Raw genomic sequence first — 20,103 nt, 5'->3', positions numbered from 1 at the left:
AAAAAGGATATTTAAAAATGGTTTTAATAATTTTATTTTGTAAAATTTGTAGTGGCGCTAATTTATTTTTGTAAGCGTTACCCCATACTTCTATTAAATACATTAGGTGAGGTTTGACTAACGTGTTGTAGATGGTGTGGCGTAATTTATGAGGAATGCAAGAAGTGATATTACGCAGAGATCTAAGAAGTGCTGATAATTTATTTTTTAGGTGGTCGATGTGATAATTCCATTTTAGAGAGCTGTCGATTCGCAAACCTAGGTATTTCTCGTGGGTTTTATGTTCTAATACAACACCGTTAATTTTAAGTGGAGCGTGTGGTGGAATAATTTTGTTCTGAGCTTTAAATTTAATATAACACGTTTTAGATATATTTATTGTTAGTAGATTGTATTGAAACCATTTATTTAATTTATTTAAATCATTTTGTGCTTGCTTTATCATGTCATGTATAGAGGGACCAAAATAAAACAGACAGGTGTCATCCGCATAAAGTGTTAGATGACCATTTAGTTTTAAATCTTGTAAATTATTAATATAAATTAAAAAAAGCAATGGGCCTAAAATCGAACCTTGTGGTATGCCACACGTAATTGGTAAGGGAATGCTATTGTAGTTATCTATTTTAACGATTTGTGATCGATTTTTTAAATATGATTTCAGCATGTCTAGTGCTTTACCAGTAATGTTAATGGATGCTAATTTCTTTATTAAAAGTTCGTGAGAAACGGTATCGAAGGCCTTTTGTAGGTCAATAAATACTCCCAAAACTAAATTTTTTGCGTCAATGTTCTGTTTTATTTTAGTAGTCAGGTCTATAGTCGCTGACAGAGTGTTACTTTTTGGCTTAAAACCGTATTGACGCACTGAAATAAAATTAAATGAGTCTAAATATTTTTCTAATCTCGTGTGTAAAATTTTCTCTAATATTTTTGACAACACTGGCAACACCGAAATTGGCCTATAGTTACCAGGTTCAAATTTTGAACCACTCTTATAGATAGGAGTTACCTTCGCTATTTTTAACGAATCCGGAAAACGTCCTTGACTTATAGCTTGGTTGAAACAATCGCTTAAGGTATGATTCAATTTTTCTTTAATGCATTTAATTGCTTTTGTGGTAATACCATCAAGACCTGTACTACAGTTTGAATTAAGGTTATTTATAATTTTTAAAATTTCATTAGGTGTACACGGATCAAAAGTGGATAATTCGTACTTTTTTGATGGTGATTTAGGTAAGGTTGAGGAAGAGTTGGTTTGATATTGTAGGGGTATTAAATTTGCTAGACGAGATCCTATTGTAGAAAAATATTGATTAAATATCTGGCATATTTCATTTGGCTCGGTAATATATTCAGAATTTATAAGTAATTTAGTAGGTAAAGTACATTTTACAGTTTTGTTATTAGCTAATTTATTTACTAAAGTCCATAATTTCTTGGGTTTATTTATATTCCTTGTAAATTCTTGGTAATAGTAAGAATCTTTTGTGTCTTGAATAACTTTTTTTACCTTTATTTTTTGAGTGTTAAATTTTATTTGAAGGTTTTTATTTTTAGGGTTGTTTTTTAGTTGAGACCATAATAAATTTCTTTCGTTAATTTCTGTTAAAATTGCTTTGTTTATCCAGTCTTTTCGGGGCAGATTTAGAAATTTAGTTTTAGTAATCTTACTTTTATCTATAATAGATTTAATTTTATTTTCTAATATTGTATAATCTTTGTTTATTTCAGTATCAACTATGGAGTCAGACAGGGATGTTAATCTTTCGTAATTAATTGCTTTATATTGAGTTTTAACACTTTTTGGGGGTAAATATTTTTTTAATTCTACGTATATGTGCTTATGGTCGGAAATACATGAGTTTATTATTGCGAAATGAAAATTATCATTTTGAAGGTTCGTACTTACATGGTCAATGATAGATTTTTTTGAAGAGTCTCTTGTGCTGTATTTTTTAGTTAGTTTATTGAGTAATATATGTCCATTATACTTAAGAGTATATTTGTATAGTTTGGTATTTTTATCTTTTGTTAACAAGTCGATATTAAAATCTCCAAAAATAATAGCTCTGTGCCTTTGTTGTAATTGCGATTCATACATTTCAAGGAATTTTTGACAGTTAGTATAGCCCGGTTTATAGATAACGCCTACATCAATTTTACATCGTTCTAAACTTATCCATAAGTAATTGTTCCCTTCCTCGTATCGTGATTCAATAAGATTGTGTTTTAAATCGTTGTGGATGTATGCTGAGACTCCACCTCCTCTTGCGTCAGTCCGGTAGTTAAAATAATGTGTGTAATTATCAATATTTAATTCTGAAGCTTGCGCATCAGAATTTATCCAAGTTTCAGTAATTAGAATTACGTGGATAGGTTTTATTAATGAGCTCAGGATACATTTTACTTCATCTAGTTTACCTTTTTTTCTTATGCTTCGCGCATTGAAGTATATAAATCTAAGCCTGGATCGGGAGAGTTGCAAATTTTCATAGCTGTCTAGTATTTCATAGGAGTTGATATTTTGGTTGTTTGTCTTTAAATTTATTTCTAGTTTTTTGACATAATTTTCTTTATAGTAGGCATTCCGTTAACGTATTTTATTGTGAGATCTGTTTCTCCTTCACCAATGCGACGGTTTAGTTCATCCTGTAAACTTTTAAGATATTTTTCCTGAGCTGGCGTTTGATCACTAAAAGCTTTAATATTGTTGGGTAGTTTATTTTTGTTACGTAGGATTATTTTAGCAGATTCAAATGTGTCATAGCAAACCTTTATTCTACGATTTTTCCCCGGTGAATACTTGCCAATTCTATATATCTTTACTGGCTTCGGTAGGTCTGAACTTATTAGCGAGGTAATTTTTAAAATTTCGTAGTTGTCTTTAGATATCCTCTCCTCTGAGTTATAAGATGTCAATTCTGGGAAACCAGCAAAAATTACATTTTTTTCGCGGCTTTTTCTGTCTCGTAGTTCCTTGATTAAGTGTTCATTTATATGTAGTTGATTTTTAGACGTAAAACCCGATGGATTGGATGACTGATTTATTGATTGAAGATTTAACTCCAGTGATTTTATTTTACTCTCACCCTGGTTGATCTGGGATTCTAATTGAGAAATAGTACTCTTCAATATGTTCTGTTCAGTAATTATCATACATGCTGATGACTTAATTTCATTGATTTGATTCGTATTTTGGCGAATTAAATTCAAGGATTGTTCGTTGGACGATTTAATTTCGGTAATTTGTGTTTTTACCTCAGAAATGTTTTCATGAATTTTGTTTATTATTTGTTCGTTTGAGCAAACATATTTTTCAAGTAATGTACTAATACGGCTCAACTCCGAGCGAATATCCTTCATATCATCACTACATCTGCAATCTTGTTCTAGCGGTTGTTTCCGTTTTCTGTAAGTGATTTGAGTATCAGTTGGCGTAGAACTCGTTGAAAACGAACTTAGCTTCGATAGATCGGGATGCGATCCACCGGCAGTACCCACTGCACCACTGCTGGTTAAACGTGTTGGCGATCGGCGTACACTCATATTTACTCCGCAATGGATAATTTGTGCACGAATATGAGTCGTTCTACGGTGCGTGCAGGACAAAAAATTGCAATTGTCTTGCTCCCGCTTGAAACGCTCGCTGTGTTTCGAACGTAAATTGAAATGATATAAATACCAAACACTAATTATGCAACTTGAATTCTTATTATCATGTAAATAATTATTAAAATCGCAAAGCACTTTATAGTAAAAAGTAATACACGTCTATTCTGATTCACTAACGAACGATGACTCTTATACGGTTACGGTACTCACTTATACGGTTCCAAATATCTTCATCATACATTTTGGATGATGTTCGACGCGTAAATTTCAACTTCAAGAACGGATCTATGCGAAGGCATCCTTAGAGATACATAATATCGTGCCTGAGCTCGACGCGACTCGTATATCTTACCCGTCCGATGGAACTGACTCGACACATTTCACCGTCATTAAAATAATCCCCAGCTTCACTCCAGACACTATTATATACAAACACCGTTGATTATCACAGAACACGTCATGAATATCGCTTCTCAGCTGTTAAGACTGCTTAACCGGTGTAAGTGCTGTGTAAGGGTCTTGAGGTTGTCTCCAAACGAATCCATTGTTTGATTTGGTATTTTACCTGCAGGGGCTGCTCCTCTGCCCACAAACCCTGTCGCAGACTCGCCGGGCCCGACTGAGGCGCGCATTCACTGAGGCCACGGGAGATACAGTGACCTACGTTAGAACGGTGGGCTCGTATTCTTCAATTATGCACCGCCAACCACAATCGACTGTACAATCTCCCACGATTGGCATTCTAAATTTCTTCGACACCGTTAAATAAATGACACCAAAAATTCGACGACAAAATTGTGAACGCTTCTAATGCTTCTAAGCGCGCAGTAGTGATAAGCATGGTACTCCATTTAGATAGTCCCCTTAGACATCAGCTTCTAGTATAATGACACGGAACACTAGGTTGTACAGTCGAGGATCAGTTGATCTGTGGTGATTTATCACCAAGCAATTTGTTAGTGGCGAATGTGACGTCCCTGTAGCTTCGTTAATGACCACGGTTCCCACGTCCCCGATAACCCCAGCACCCAATGTAGCTTTTCATCAATGAATTGTTTATATAGGAACATTTTATATGAACAGAAATACGCATCAATGCACACTTGGCACGGTGACAAATTGGCTTTGTATGTCGAATGCCTATGGCGTATCATTTTTTCGTCTACATCAGCAACCGATATATTTTGCTATCATCTTATTTGACTCATGTTCTGGGTCGTTTAAACGTTATTTTACGCTTTGGGAACATCAACTCAAGTCACATACACAGCACGTACACATTAAGTTCATTTCACTTAAAATATTTATCGTTCGATGCACTTTAGATGGATTGTTAGATTGCACTAACGTGTTTTATATGATCGTTGAATTCACGATCAGTGCGACAGTTTTGTAAAGCTTTTTCAATTTTAAGCTTTATGTGTAATCAGTGCTAAAATATGTTCTATTTATATTTTATTTTAAGTCTTCAAATTGTTATGGATATAACATAATTCATGGGGTTTTCCGCCAAATCAAATTCCCTGAAAGGAATTAACTTTTAAGCGTAAATTATATCTAATGTTTATTGTACCTTATGATAATCGCCCACGGAGGTAGCATTAAACAAAACTGTCATATTTATAATACACAATTTATCAAAAATCATTTAATTTATTCGGGGAAGCCACAATACAACTTTATTTTATTTGAGTAAGTTTAACTGCGCAATAATTGATATTTATTTTTACATAAATAATATCAACCATACTAATTCTTTTGAATTTATCCTTTTTTTTCCAAACCGTCTTATTCTTAGTATTATGTAATCTGCTATATTCATAACACTAAAGACAATACTAAACAGACTATATTACTAAATATGGCTACTATATCAACAGACGGTCTAAGCAGCTTTGCTTCGTATCGTCTCAGAGCGAGGCATCAACTACCAAAAGCGCAATATAGAGGTGCATTCAAGCGTGTTTTATACAGCTATTGTATCGAAATACTGAGCATTTCTGCTAAAAGGGTCTGATCATGAAAATATATAGCAGAAAGTTATGATTCATAATACTATGTATATCGGGTTTAAGGATGCATTTTTAGGTACATATCTTAGATAAATGAGGTATTTATCTATTTAATTTAGTTCTAAGTTGGTATAGTGTATTGTATAATAGATGATAATATGATGAATAAATTATTGATGACCTGATTTTTCAACATTTTGTAACATAATAATATAATATTACTAGCGGTCCGCCCCGGCTTCGCCCGTGGTATATATTTACGTTTTCTCCCCATAAGAACCATCCTCGTACTTCAAGGAATACAAAATAATTATCGAAATCGGTCCACCCGTTTACGCGTGATGCCGTGGCCAAGGAAAACGGGTTTCATTTATATAATATAATAATATATAGATGATACTTTAAAAACTAAAAAGTACCCAATAGGTTGTAGGTGTTTTGTCTAAAAATGATTTATCTACTTTAAAAATTAAAAATCATTAACGGAATGAAGATTTATTCGAAATGAAATAAAAATATTCTGATTAGAGAGTTGAAAGAATAATGTAATTTAAATTTTCCGCACACTCATAATTTAAAGATTTTCCTCAATTCAGATTAAATTCGAACCAGGTAAAAATAAATCGCCAATTTTAGCGCAGCCACATTGCTATTATCAATGACTTGTGAAATTATCAATCATTTCTAAGCCCATTAGCATATTATCTTATTGAAGTCGAGACCGGTGAACAATTTCCAATAATTGCTTGTCCAGGCAAAATACCAATTCTTTTGACAACTTAAATAAGTAAAATATTTCTTTAAATTGTATTTGTATTATCTACACCTTAATAAAAAGTAATCTCTTAATATATAATATAAATCTCGTGTCACAATGTTTGTCCTCAATGGACTCCTAAACCACTTAACCGATTATAATAAAATTCGCACACCATGTGCAGTTCGATCCAACTTGCGAGATAGGATAGGTTTTATCCCGGAAATCCCTCGGTAACGGCAACTATGCGGGTTTTTCTTTGAAAACGCGGGCGAAGCCGCGGGCGGAAATACTGTATTTTATACAAAGATCTTAAAACTTGACTGAAATCCTTTGTTATCAGCTTTAAAATTATGGTTATTAATCCTAATTTGTAATAATCATTTTACTATTCATTAAAAATTCTAACCATAGCAACGATAAAAACGTTTCGTTGCACTTAAGAATACTCTAACATTATTTAATTTAAATATCCACCTAACTATGCAAATAGTCGACTTAATTAGCTATGCAAACTATCGAGCTATATTAAAACTAACGAAATTCAGGATTTTAAAAGCCCTAACGTATATAACGCGCTTAAGTTGTCTCAGATTAATGCAGCGCGAGCGTCCTCTCGCCTCGAGGGAACAATATTGAAATTAACTCGCTTAGCCCTCCCAAGATTACGGCTATATTCAAACAAATTTCTGCATTTATTATACGAGATTATGTTAATATTATTTGAACACGTTCGCCATTTTTGTATCGTGTAATGGTTGAATATAATGTTAAATACCATGTATTATCATGTATTTTTAAGTATTCTTAAAAATACATGATAATACAATATGATATTTAACATTATATTCAACCATTCTCTTAATCTTACGTTATTACGTAAGATTAAGAAGATATGACTGAGTTTTTGAAATTTTATATTCGATAATTCATATTGAATTAAACTTTCATAGACTTTTTTGCTGAAAATAGAACGTTGATGAATACGATGAAATCAAGTGAATATAGAAACTTCAAGTCTAGAGCAAGTCTAGGGACAGAAATACAACGCAAACAACGTCACGGTTTGTAACTAAGTACATATTATATAAACTCATTTATTACAACTAATTTACGCGATCTAATTATGATAGGAATATAGGATGTAGATACTTAATCAAAGGATGATTTAGGACCTAATTTGGTTGTGGTAATTAGATTAACAGTTTGTGTTAGTAAATAATTAGGTTAGTGCTAGTAATGTAGTCATTTACTGTGAATAAACCTGTTACATTATGACGTAAGACTGTAGAAGTATGGAGGTGCAAATATGCTAAAACCTATTTGTAGCATATCTTTAAAAATATGCTGGCTTCTAGATAAATATAGTATAATAACACATTTACTTATAGCAAAGGGTAAATATATAACGTACATACGTTATATATTACATACATATTTACATATACACATGCATAGGTGAGCATTAAAAACTTTATGAATCTGTTTATTTCTTACTGCAGACACAGCTTCATATAAAATAATGTAAATAATTGTAATAATTGTATTAGCGCGTTATGTCCCAATGATGAGCAAAAGCCTCCGCAAGGCGCTTCCTTGAATCTTGAAAGGTATAATAAAAAAACTGAAAGTACGTGGTTTCTGGTAATAACAAAACCTAAGTGAAAGGTCTGCCTGAAACTTACAGAATACCTTTATGGTTTTTGATAACTGACATAAAAATGTTCGCTATTATTATGCCAATTAGATTCGGCTCGAAATGTCCTGAATCATACATTTCCATTCAACCTACGAGTGCTTCATGCTTGTCTTACCTTAATCGAATAAGCATTGTTCTACTTTAGCTTTAATCGTTATTTAAGCGGATAAATTAAACGGTCTTGAGTTTGATTGAGCGATAAAATAGCGTGCAAGATTACTTGAATTAAGTAGAGACAAGAAGTTGTATACTACAGACATAAAAGTGAAAAGTAGGTAGAACAGTTCGAGTGTGAAGTCTTTCTTAGCGAGTGTTCTTTGTTGTGTTGTAAATTTTATGTTTATACACTTTTTATAACGTTAAGCTATATAATGTTCAGTGAATACAGTATACAGTCTTGTTTTCCTTTCACGAATTTTGTTTTAAATTGTTTCATTAATTAATAACTGCTGTTATATTAACAACATAATTATGTTATATATTTAGAATAGATTTGAAATGCTGTATTCATTAACCAATTCATATTAACATCAAATTGAAGACATTAAAACTAACATATAATAACAACAATTAGTTCCATTAACAATCGCTATCAACGAATCAAATTAAAGCCCCAAAAATGACCGATAAGCTAAAAATAACGTTACTACAGGAAATTATACCGTATCTCAACGCCATATCGTATATTCGTAAAGTTAACCTTGACACACTTCCTCATACTGTTATTGTTTACCGCAAGCCTGTGTATTGGAGGGAACCACTACCTACGTGACTTACTGAATACATAGTTTAGTAACAATTTATTTGTACCCATACAAACTGTGGAAACTAAGACTGTGCAAAACGAGACATGCCTTTTTTAATATTGATAATAAAAATTGGTAGAAGTTCGCTATCAATCGATCAGAGTGGCACAAACATGTCTCCGAGGGTTGCAGAACTTGAGACGAAGCCAGGTTCAGAATACTCCTAGACCAAAAAGCGTCATCAAAGTAACTCTGAATCTGCTTCCATAAACTTCCTTTGTCCGACCTTCTAAAAAGTATGTCAATCCCGCAATGGATTGTTTGGACACCAAAACATTGATCAGGAATCACACCATTAAACGCTTCTTATAGACTTACCATTAGTAAGCCAACCTATTAGTAAGGCCAACGACGACAAAAAACTTATACTTAATATGTTTTTCTTGATACAGAAATCCTTCTGTTTTGATACATTTCTAACTATTACATGACATGAAAAATTAGTAAAACGTGAAATATTTACTGATAGAAACGAAATTCTAAATGATTTATCGTGAGCAGAAAAATAGAGGTATTGAATAATTTATTTATTTTACTTTCAAACTATCTCGTGATTTACTGCTTTTAACATGTTCGAGTAAATCTTGTAGGAAACAGTAAAATAGTATTCAACATGACTATGAAACTATGAAAAACATGATTGATTTGCTTAATATGCAAATAGGTAAGTAATAATGTAAAATAATGAATATCTTCTTTTAAGTCTTTTTTTACTAACAAGGACCATTATTATAAAATTATATTAAATATGATTACATATTACGATATATCTGCTATCTCGAAGGACCTTGTAAAAATATACAGACCCAAGGATCCTAATATATTTATTTAGTTTACTACAATAACTCTTGATCTTATTATAGACTATATTTACTTTCAGAATGATTGAATTGAGTTTGAGATAGAAATAAAATAAAAGATCCGTTGTTAATAAATCATGTTTTGTATAGTTACTGAAAAATAACGTATAATAAAAATTAATGTAAAAATAATTTGTAGATTCACATCAAACAAAAATGAACAACCAATATTTAATAGTATTGATGTACAAATTAATGAAATAAAAAAGTTGAATGCAATATCTTGATATAATATTATGTCATTTTCAATTTTCTATTCATCGATATGTGATATATTATATTATAAAATATCCAGCATTTCACATTAGTATAAATCACTCTTCTATGAAGTGAATTCGCAAATTTGTATTTCCGAGGTAAATATACACTACGACAAAAAAGTGAACTATGGAAAACTCATATACTTTATAGAAAATGTCGACTTGGTCGTATTTTAACTACATTTCAATAAAATTGAATTTAAAAGCGTTTGCGTCAAGCTCACGTTCAGAATATGCTGATGAGACACGGCAAATCAATTCAGAGAAAGAACGTTATAATTATAACATTTTTATTACTTTTAAGGCATAATGATTAGTGAATTTCACCTCGATGTACGGCAAATTTATAGTCTCCATATAAATTGTTGTTTGTTGATTTAAACCGCTTCACCATAGCTCGTCATTACAGAACTAACATCAATCTATGTACCAATACATTGATCTCTCAGTTCAATATCAGAATCCGTGTTTATGTGATTAATGAGTAGGAAAACACAATCATTATAACCTTAGTTATGTAGTGATTTATAGAAAGTAGGTACTTATATTATCTCGTTAAAGAAACGAAGGAAGGCTATGGGCTGTATTATTATATCATCACGCTAAGAACAATAAGAGCGGAGCCACGCGGGTGAAACTGCGGGGCGCGGCTAGTAAATAATAATCGAATTACCAACAAAAGTTAGTGTTTCATGTGTCATTTGTATGTACGTCGTGTATCAAGGATTTAATACACTATAGAAAATTCCCTTGTGCCGGTTATGCATACGTTAGCAGTTAATTTTGCTACTCTATCATAAATACTTAATTGTAATTAATTTTGAAGCCAGCTCGCGTCGTCGCGTACGAGTTGCTGTGTGCGCATTTGTATGGGATTTAGTTGTTTAAAGCTCTTATTATTTTAAGCTTTTCAATTAAGAATTAAATTGGATGGGGTTTAATTTGGTTTTTAATTTCTTTGTCAGGTTCGTGTGTAAATAGTTGTGTTTTTATTGTAGGTTGTTTTTAAGTAAAGGTCGACGAATGTCGAATGTCGACGAAATTAAGGAATCATAATGCTATTAAAAAAATAAGAATTGTAGGTATTGCAAATAACAATTTGTATAAGTAGCAAATAAAAGCACATAGAAATTACTTAAAATATTGTAGTTTAAGTTAATTCTAATCTGCATCCTTCAAGCTTAATTGGTTCATTTTGATTTATGAAAAAACAGAGCGATTTTACTACTGTTTTACTGTTAATAATATTTCGCCATTGTTCAAATCTGGATACACTTTTATAGCTGCACTTTATTACTATATTCACATTGCTTAAGTCTTATCGATATGATCAATCTCTGAATACATTGGGAGGTTTACGATGAAAATAATATTACGTACCGAGAAAAATATTAGTAACCGATATGAGTATGTAGGTTACTGTGTTAGATTTGGAAGTATGGGCGTTATTTATTTCTATTAACGAATTGCGTATTTATAATTGTTGAAATTATTAGATATTTTTAATATATTAAATACTCGTGATCTTTATCCGATTCGTAGCGTAGGTAGGATATGAATTTCACTACAAGGAAATTAATTTCATGCAAAAGGTATGGTAATGTTACCATGACATAATTATCATGACAATGGTCATAATATAATTGTAATTAAATTTTTTCTTCTCTTGACAGTTATTTAATAAATATGTTACTTATTATAAGATAAAATCATCACAACACTAAATATTAGGGAAGATTCAACACAGTTATGAAATGTATTTACACAAACAAGGTCCCAATTCACTTAGAAAATAGTTATTTATACCAGACAATTTAGTACGACCTTCGGCTCCCATTTCAGTGGTACAATTACTCCCTTTGTGGAGTTCGGCTGAAACAATAGGTAAGGCTTTGCTCTTATTCTCATATCGTAAAGACAAGCCAAATCTATTTGTGCTATGAATTCAGCAGGCAATGCAAAAGGTAGTTATGTTGACAACCTTGAGTAATTGTGTGTACAACAGCTAATGCAGAAATGTGTTCTCGGTTTTAGGAACATAAAATAGAATCAAGTAGAAATTTCTATGTCACATTTTGTGCATACGATTTTTGCGCAAAAAATACCATAAGTTTATAGAGGCAGTTAATATTATAAGAGATTATTTATGAAGAATTTAGTATGAGTTTTTCACAATGAATAAAATTTTAAATAATTTTCAAATCTAATAATTTTGCATAACAACAAAAATCAAATACTACAACGATAAAGCCGTAATCTTTCTCATATTGTTAATTTAACTTCTAATAAATTAAACCGTTTATATACCTACCCGCATAAAAACTGAGAAAGTCATTGCGTCGTGTGTAGAGAATAAATATTAAAAACGTGCAGCGAACGCTGTTTGAACTGCAGCAATTAACTTTGAGGACTAACGTGTTTTAAATGTTTCAGCCGATAGTAAAGGTGATAGAGACAGATATACACGTGAGTGTTTGTCTCTTTTTATTAATACCTTGATGCGATTCCTTAATCGGTCTTCGTGAGTGAAGCTTATTGTTTTAGTACCTATAAATATTGAGATTTTTTTATTAATTTTTTTTTATGTCAGAGCAAGCAAAGCTGATGTTAAGTGGTCACCACCGCCCATAAACACTTGTAACACCAGAGGTACTACAGGTGCTTTGCCGGCCTTATATGGACAAATAAGCTCTTTCCTTGAAGACCCAATGTCGTAGTTGTTCGGGAACAATGCAGATTACCAACAGACAGTTGAATTTTAACTGTAGTTATTATTTTTTTAAGTACAATCTATTGCAAGAAATTGGAGGACTAAACTTAAACAATATCAGTTTCATTTGATAAATGACTAAACTAAGGTTAGACTTAATAATTTCAAGAAATTGTTATTAATCTGCTTGATCGGATCCATAGATAGTAGGTTAATTCCATTAAAGATACAAATAAATCTTTTTTTGTCTATGTAGGTTATAGACTAAAGTATTGAAGGAGTAGGTAATAAAATATATTTTCGTGGGCAGCCATATTCTAATGAATCAATTCAGATTACAAGCGAGGAAAATATAGTCGGCTTATTTATTGATTAAATAGTTATGCAGATAGGTAAGGAATTCTCAATTATTTTTAATCATTATTACTTTTTCTTATCACTATTTCCTTAAATATCCACTTAAACTATTAAAATTTCTCGTAATTACCAATTATTTAGTTAAAAATCAATAATTTAAAGTTAATAATGCTAAGGAAATTAAAATACTTATCTAAAGTTCCAATACAAGAAAATTGGTGGCAATAATAGAAACAACGATGTCAATTCTATTTTTAAAAAATGGTATAAGTTTCAGCGAAAGTTTTAAAATGTACTTACAAATTTAATACTAAATTAAACTACATATACTAAACTGCGCATTCATTTATCTTAATAAACAAACTACAATATGGTTCGTTGCACACATAATTATTTAGCTGTGTACTTACCGCAATCCGAGACATAGCAGACAGGGTCAACTACCTAATTATGTTGTTACTAGCAATAACCCGCAGGTTTGCTTAACTGTTATTCCTATGTAGAGCTGCTCTAGCACGTCGTTTCATAATCTAAGAATTAGCATCAAATTAAATTTAATTGAAAAACAAATAGTTATTTTTTTACAAAAACTAACCGACGAAAAACGAAAAAGTCAAATAAAAAAATTATTAAAATCGGTTGTTATTTAACAAAAACAAACAATGTAGGCGAATTGCGAACCTGTTACTTTTTTTAATCCTGTGAATAAACATAAATGAAAAATAAAAACTAGCATAAATTATAAAAAAATACAAAAGCAAACATACACAAGTCTGTAACAGCTTATATTGCACGCGTAAAGTTTCATAACGACAAACCTTCTATTGTGTTTAACGGGTGTTTATTTCACATAGAAAATATAAAGTAAAACGGAAAAAAACTACACTGCAATTACACTCTTATAATTTTTCATTGCAGCGAATGAAATAAAGAAGGGAAATAGAAACGGGGTGAATAATAATGCTTTATTACGTCTTTCTTCACGTGGAAGAGAAACTAAGAAACTCAAAGGAAATAAAAGTATTAGGTGCATTAGAATATAAGATACTAGCTTTCTGCCTGCGGCTTTGCCCGCGTTTTCAAAGAAAAACCCGCATCCCGTTCCCGTTCCCGTGGGATTTCCTGGATAAAACCTAGCCTATGTTGCTCAGTGAAGATGCAGCTTTTTAATGGTGAAAGAATTTTTGAAATCGGTCCAGTAGTTTATGAGTGAAAACCATACATACATACATAATTACAAACCTTTCCTCTTTATAATATTAGTAAAGACATATTCAAATTCAAATTACTTTTCAAAAAAAAATATGGCTACAACAGTTTACAGCTCATCTGTAAAAATTAAATATGTAAGAACACCTTCTTACATATTTAATTTTTACAAAACAAATCTTCAATCGGTTTGCATGCCATTATTAATACAATAATACCTACATACAATTATATTTAATGACAGGAAAACATATGTACTGGTTCTAATTATATTAGAAAAAATAAAATAAATAATATTCCAGGACAATTTTCACACACAGCACGATCTGATCCCATACTAAGCTTTCGCTTGTGTTATGGAAACCAGACTGCTGATAAACATACCTCTACATATTAAACAAATACTTATATAGATAATTAACACCCAGACACACAGCAAACATAACACAAATATTTGCTCTGGGTGGGAATCAAACCCACGACCTCTGGATTGAAAGGCAGGGTCATTACCAACCAAGCCAAACGGTCAGTCAACGAATATTCGTTGAAGTTTCCCTAAAAGGTACGTTGAATGACAAACGAAAGCATTGGCACTTAAAACTAAAGTGCGGGTAAGATTTCCATGTTGTTTGCATAAATGGTTCATTATGAATATTATTTGCATTAGGAATCCCGTTTTATGATACGTTGTAAAGCGGCGCTTGGAAAACTGGCAATTATGACTGATATAAATCATTGCAGATGAGATCATTTGTCAAATTTGTTGGAAATGCATACATAAGAATTATTTATGAGTTGCTCTTCGGTGTATTGTTATGACATGGTTACATGCCACAATAGTTACATGGTTTAAAGTATTTTTGATATTTAGGTTATGTTAAATAGCATGAAATTTTCGTGTTGGTTCTTATAATATATAGACGACATAACAATTAAATAAAAAAAATTTTTCCTAGTACCCATGTATGCAGATATCAATTATTTCACTGAAAAACTTATACATTTATACTTTTCTAATCTTTTATATAATTTTGTATTCATTATGGGTCGAGTAAAAGAGCAGCTTGAGACGAAACGTAGTATTCAGCATAACAGCAAATTATTTAAATTTATTTTATTATTTCTCGTATTCCCCAACGTTTCTAGCGATGTAAAATTATTCCTTCCACTACACGGATACATTTATTACCCTTTAAAGAACTTGTGATATTTTATTTTACAACTATTGTACATTTTCCTGAAACAATTCACTAATCCATACTTACTAATCTATACTTATATTATAAAGCTGAAGAGTTTGTTTGTTTGTTTGAACGCGCTAATCTCGGGAACTACTAGTCCGATTTGAAAAATTACTTCGTTGTTAGGTAGCCCATTTATCGAGGAAGGCCTAGCCACGCTATATCATCACGCTAAGACCAACAGGAGCGGACGAATGTAATATATACAGCGTATATATTACCTAACCTTAAAACCAAATAACGCTTCCGCTATATAATAAATCTCATATCGTCTCGTTTCTTATTGATGCATTGATAAATTGATATATATCTTATATTCACACGAATCCGGGCTTTTCAATCGGACATGGGTACGTTTGTTTGGTTTGCTGAAGACCGATCCATCAATGTCCACCCATACATTCATTTTATTCATTTCATTGTTATTGTTGTGTATTTGAAGAAACTCAGATAATAGGCGTATTAAAAATGTGCATTCGTTATTGAGAATCTGGAGCGGTATTGCATAAGTCGATAGAAGATTGATAATGTTTCGATGCATATTGCTTGAAAGAACAGTCTTGGATTACCTACATCAGAAGTTCTTATATAATTATATTTATTAATATTATGATAATAGAAATAAAAATAAATTACTCAGTTACTTTTTTACAACTTAGATAAATTTATTTATTTAACATAGTGGTCTCAATTATCTTTTTCCTATTACATCGAACTATTTCTATCCATTAACTGCGTCATTATGAATTTGTTCTCTCGGGAAATATAGTTCTATTGTAACTAGCAGCATAGAAAATCAAAAATAAATGTTTGTTTGTATATGTTGTGGTTCTAAGGAAACTATAGTAAAATAACAAAACTGTTTAATTGAATCGAATAAAATAAACTTTTAGTTTAGATATTATTTTTGCGGACTTTATTTTGTGAAGTAAACAGACCAGTTGAAAACCAATATATATATATATATATATATATATATATATATATAGCAAGAGTCGGTAGAATATATAACAAAAAAAAATGAAATGTAAATTTAATATTATTTTTATAAATGTCTGTGAATTCGCATGCTGTTGTTAGTTGTATTAATAAATTGTGTTTGAACCTTTATAATCTTAAATAGTATAAACAAGTACATAATACTAAAAATTGTGTACCTATTTAAATATTGTAAGTCGAATGCACACTCCGAAAATGTGAACATAAAAATGTCAACACGACTCGTGAAATTATTAAGTAAGGCGACTCTATAAAGTTATCTCCGAGCAAAAACCTAATTTAAAAGTTGGTACTGAAAATGAGTCCACAATTTGCTTATAAACAGAAACTTCCAGTTCCCAGTCATTTCCATCAGTGACTTATTGCACCTTAACACTTAAGTCGGGAAAAACAAATTTTCGCAATTTACCAACTATGAGATATTGAAGTGGCTGTACGTACTTGACTCTTTAATTAAAGTCGCCGTTTTTAGTTCCCCAAACTTTCTTATTTCTAATTATAAAAACGTTCATTTTCGAATGCGAAAGAGTTTAATTGAGATGGTAAATGGTTTAATTTTTAACTTTGCTTCGCTTCTTAAATACACATCGATCAACTAAAATATTATGTTTGCGATGTTTTTTAACGATTCATACGATTGTTTTTTTTTCGTAAGGAACAATCGTATGAATCGTTACAAAACATCGCAAACATAATATTTTAGTTGATTGATGTGTATTTGTGTTTATTATCTTAAACATATTTATTTCATATGATGTTATCGCATAAATTCATACACATTTAGTTCATTAGTGTTTATGATACTTCAAAAATGAGAACAACCCAATAAATATTATCAATATGGAACTGTCGATTTCTAATTTCTTTGACTTTCAACCTTGAAAAGATTTTGAATTCTTTTAAGGCAAATTTAAATACATGGTTTAATGTAATTAAAAGAAGAGCTACTTACCACTTTTCACAAACTTTCTAGTGAAATAGATGATAAAGAGCTGTATGAAAACGCATAAATACGATACATATTTATTTAATTTAAATGTGATAGAGAACACGAACGAGTAGTTATACAGTATACACTTTTGATAAACACATTGAAAAGCATTTCTCTTAATGCTACACAACTTGTTTCATTTACATTAGAAATACGATATATTTGCATATTATTTAGAAAGCAATTTCATCGTTCTTGTTACGAATTGCCAGCGGCTTAGACCCTTGTCAGCGTTTTTGTGCTGATTTCAATTTTAATTTGTTACCAAAACAATTAGCTTATAATGTTTTTGTGTTTGTGATTTCATGTTGTTTTAACTATGAATTATCTTGTTATAATTAGTAATGTTAAATTTTAACACAATACACATTTACACATTTAAATCCAACAACGTATTTTATAGAAAAACTAGATTTCCGCCCGCGGCTTCGCCCGCGTTTGCAAAGGAAAGCCCGCATAGTTCCCGTTCCCGTGGGATTTTCGGGATAAAAACTATCCTATGTGTTAATCCAAGTTACCTTCTATATGTGTGCTAAATTTCATTGGAATCGGTTCAGTAGTTTTTACGTGAAAGAGTAACAAACATCCATACATCCATACATCCATACAAACTTTCGCATTTATAATAATATTATAGTAGGATATTAAGATTTCAATTCAAACGTTAAGTTAATGTTGTATGAATGTTGGTAAATTATTCATCCTAGCAACAATTATTGTCACGGAAGCATTGACACATAAAATCGAGAAAGGTGAACGTTTTTGAAACTATATTTCCTTTGTAAAACAAAAATCCCGGTTACTAGTATCCAATAATGATGTAGATTGAATTTGATTTATTTCATTAAGTCCGACTATGGAACTTTACTGTGAAACTTCAGTATCGAAGGAACATGATCTTCAAATAGACCAATGACAAAGTTGGAAGTTTAATCAAATTAAACGACTAGTGGGATAAAGTTTAATGCGAATTAGATCACGTTCTCGCAATTAATTGTTATCATTGGGTTATTCTAACAAATATACAGAGTTTAGAAAGGTATATATAAGGTATAAATACTTAATATTATTGTTCTTACATAGGTACATAAAATCACTTCGACAATATTTTTTTACTCGTATTATTGAAGAAAAATTATTTGCTCATAAATTACTTAGAAACAAGAACTACATGATGGTTCTGTTTAAATTTTCAAATCATAATTATCGATTGAATTCTCTTACGCTCTTATATGCGATGAACTTCTATCCTTGTAACGAAAAATTCATTTTAAAAGAGTTAAAAAAAAGTATTTTCACATATTAGCCAACGATCTTTCAAGGCCTATCACTTCCCGGTACATAAAAGATCGTCGCAAACTTTAGAACAACTATTAAAAGGCTATAAATCGTACATAAATTTGATCCTAAAAGTTTGGCAACATATTCAGTTTCTATGCATCATCAGCATTTTCCCGTTCCCGTATATCTTGAGATCATTACGAGTATATTAGATACCATTTGGCGAGCGAGGAAGTTTTTGCTCAATGTAACACTACATAGGTCTTCTGTGCCAAATTAAACTTCAGAACTGCAATATATTTACATATGCAGACGATACTGCACTTGTAATTTGGGACTCAGACTGGACAAAGCTTCAATACAGAGCTGAAAATTGTTTAAGAATTGTTATGTCATGGCTATCATCTAATTTGTTGACTGTCAATGTTGTGAAAACTAAATTTATTCCATTTTATATAAATAACCGGGGAGCGCCACCATTAACTTTTAAAATAAATGTTCATTCGTGTGATACAACTGAAACTGTCTCATGTGGATGTCCTTCCTTATCGCGTGTAGTAACTTACAAATACCTAGGTGTTACCATAGATGATCGACTAAAATGGCATCCACAAATTAATGTTATCGCAGCACGAATAAGATCACTTACATTTATTTTTAAAAAGTTGCGTAACTCGGCTAGCTTTGATATTATGAAATTAGTCTACTTTAGTTTATGTCAATCGGTGCTAAGCTACTGCATACCGGCCTGGGGTGGTGCTTGTAAGAGTATTATGCTTATTGCAGAAAAAGCACAACGTTCTGTGCTTAAAGTTATGTCTCACAAACCATTCAGGTTTCCAACAAACGAACTCTACGCTCACTGTGAAGTCCTCACGGTAAGACAGCTTTACATTCTGCGAACTATTATCAAAAAACATCCAAAAGTTCCCTCTTCACGTGACCCAGCCAAACGGAGTTCTAGAGATATTTGTCCCTTAGTACCCCACAGGACAAGCTTTGCCAAGCATCAGTACCACGTTTTGAGTTCATTGATTTACAATAAAATAAATCGCCGCACTTTGATTTTTGATCTTAACAAACATGACTTAAAAAAAAAGTTAACAAAAATATTACAAACATTAGATTATTTGGAGACAGAGAAAATTACAACTTTTAAAAAAATATAGTAAGAACTGAGGGAAATAAGTACACGCTCTGCACTCACACACACACACACGCTAACACACATCCACTCACGCTTTCACACACACACACACACACACACACACACACACACACACACACACACACACACACACAC

The 20,103-nt window shown here is 31.5% G+C and overlaps 1 protein-coding gene across 13 annotated transcripts in view; it reads left to right on the top strand.

Annotated features, from left to right (window-relative positions):
• LOC123698557 (small conductance calcium-activated potassium channel protein) overlaps nucleotides 1-20,103 on the top strand; it is a 205,350-nt gene that overhangs the window by 76,405 nt on the left and 108,842 nt on the right. For 12 of the 13 annotated variants that reach the window (XR_006752422.1, XM_045645231.1, XM_045645234.1 and 9 more), the window contains exon 3: nucleotides 4,190-4,291. The exons of the other annotated variant lie outside the window; for it this stretch is intronic. Coding sequence is in view for 11 of the 12 variants with exons in the window: in XM_045645231.1 (XP_045501187.1) it covers nucleotides 4,190-4,291 (102 nt within the window). In the remaining variant the exon portion in view is untranslated. The remainder of the gene's footprint in view (nucleotides 1-4,189; nucleotides 4,292-20,103) is intronic. 13 annotated transcript variants of the gene reach the window in all.

Source organism: Colias croceus, chromosome 16, assembly GCF_905220415.1.
Source record: "Colias croceus chromosome 16, ilColCroc2.1".
In the NCBI taxonomy this organism is placed as follows: domain Eukaryota; kingdom Metazoa; phylum Arthropoda; class Insecta; order Lepidoptera; family Pieridae; genus Colias; species Colias croceus.
Note: the sequence above shows the minus strand (reverse complement) of the source record. Positions and strands in the feature narration are given on the sequence as shown.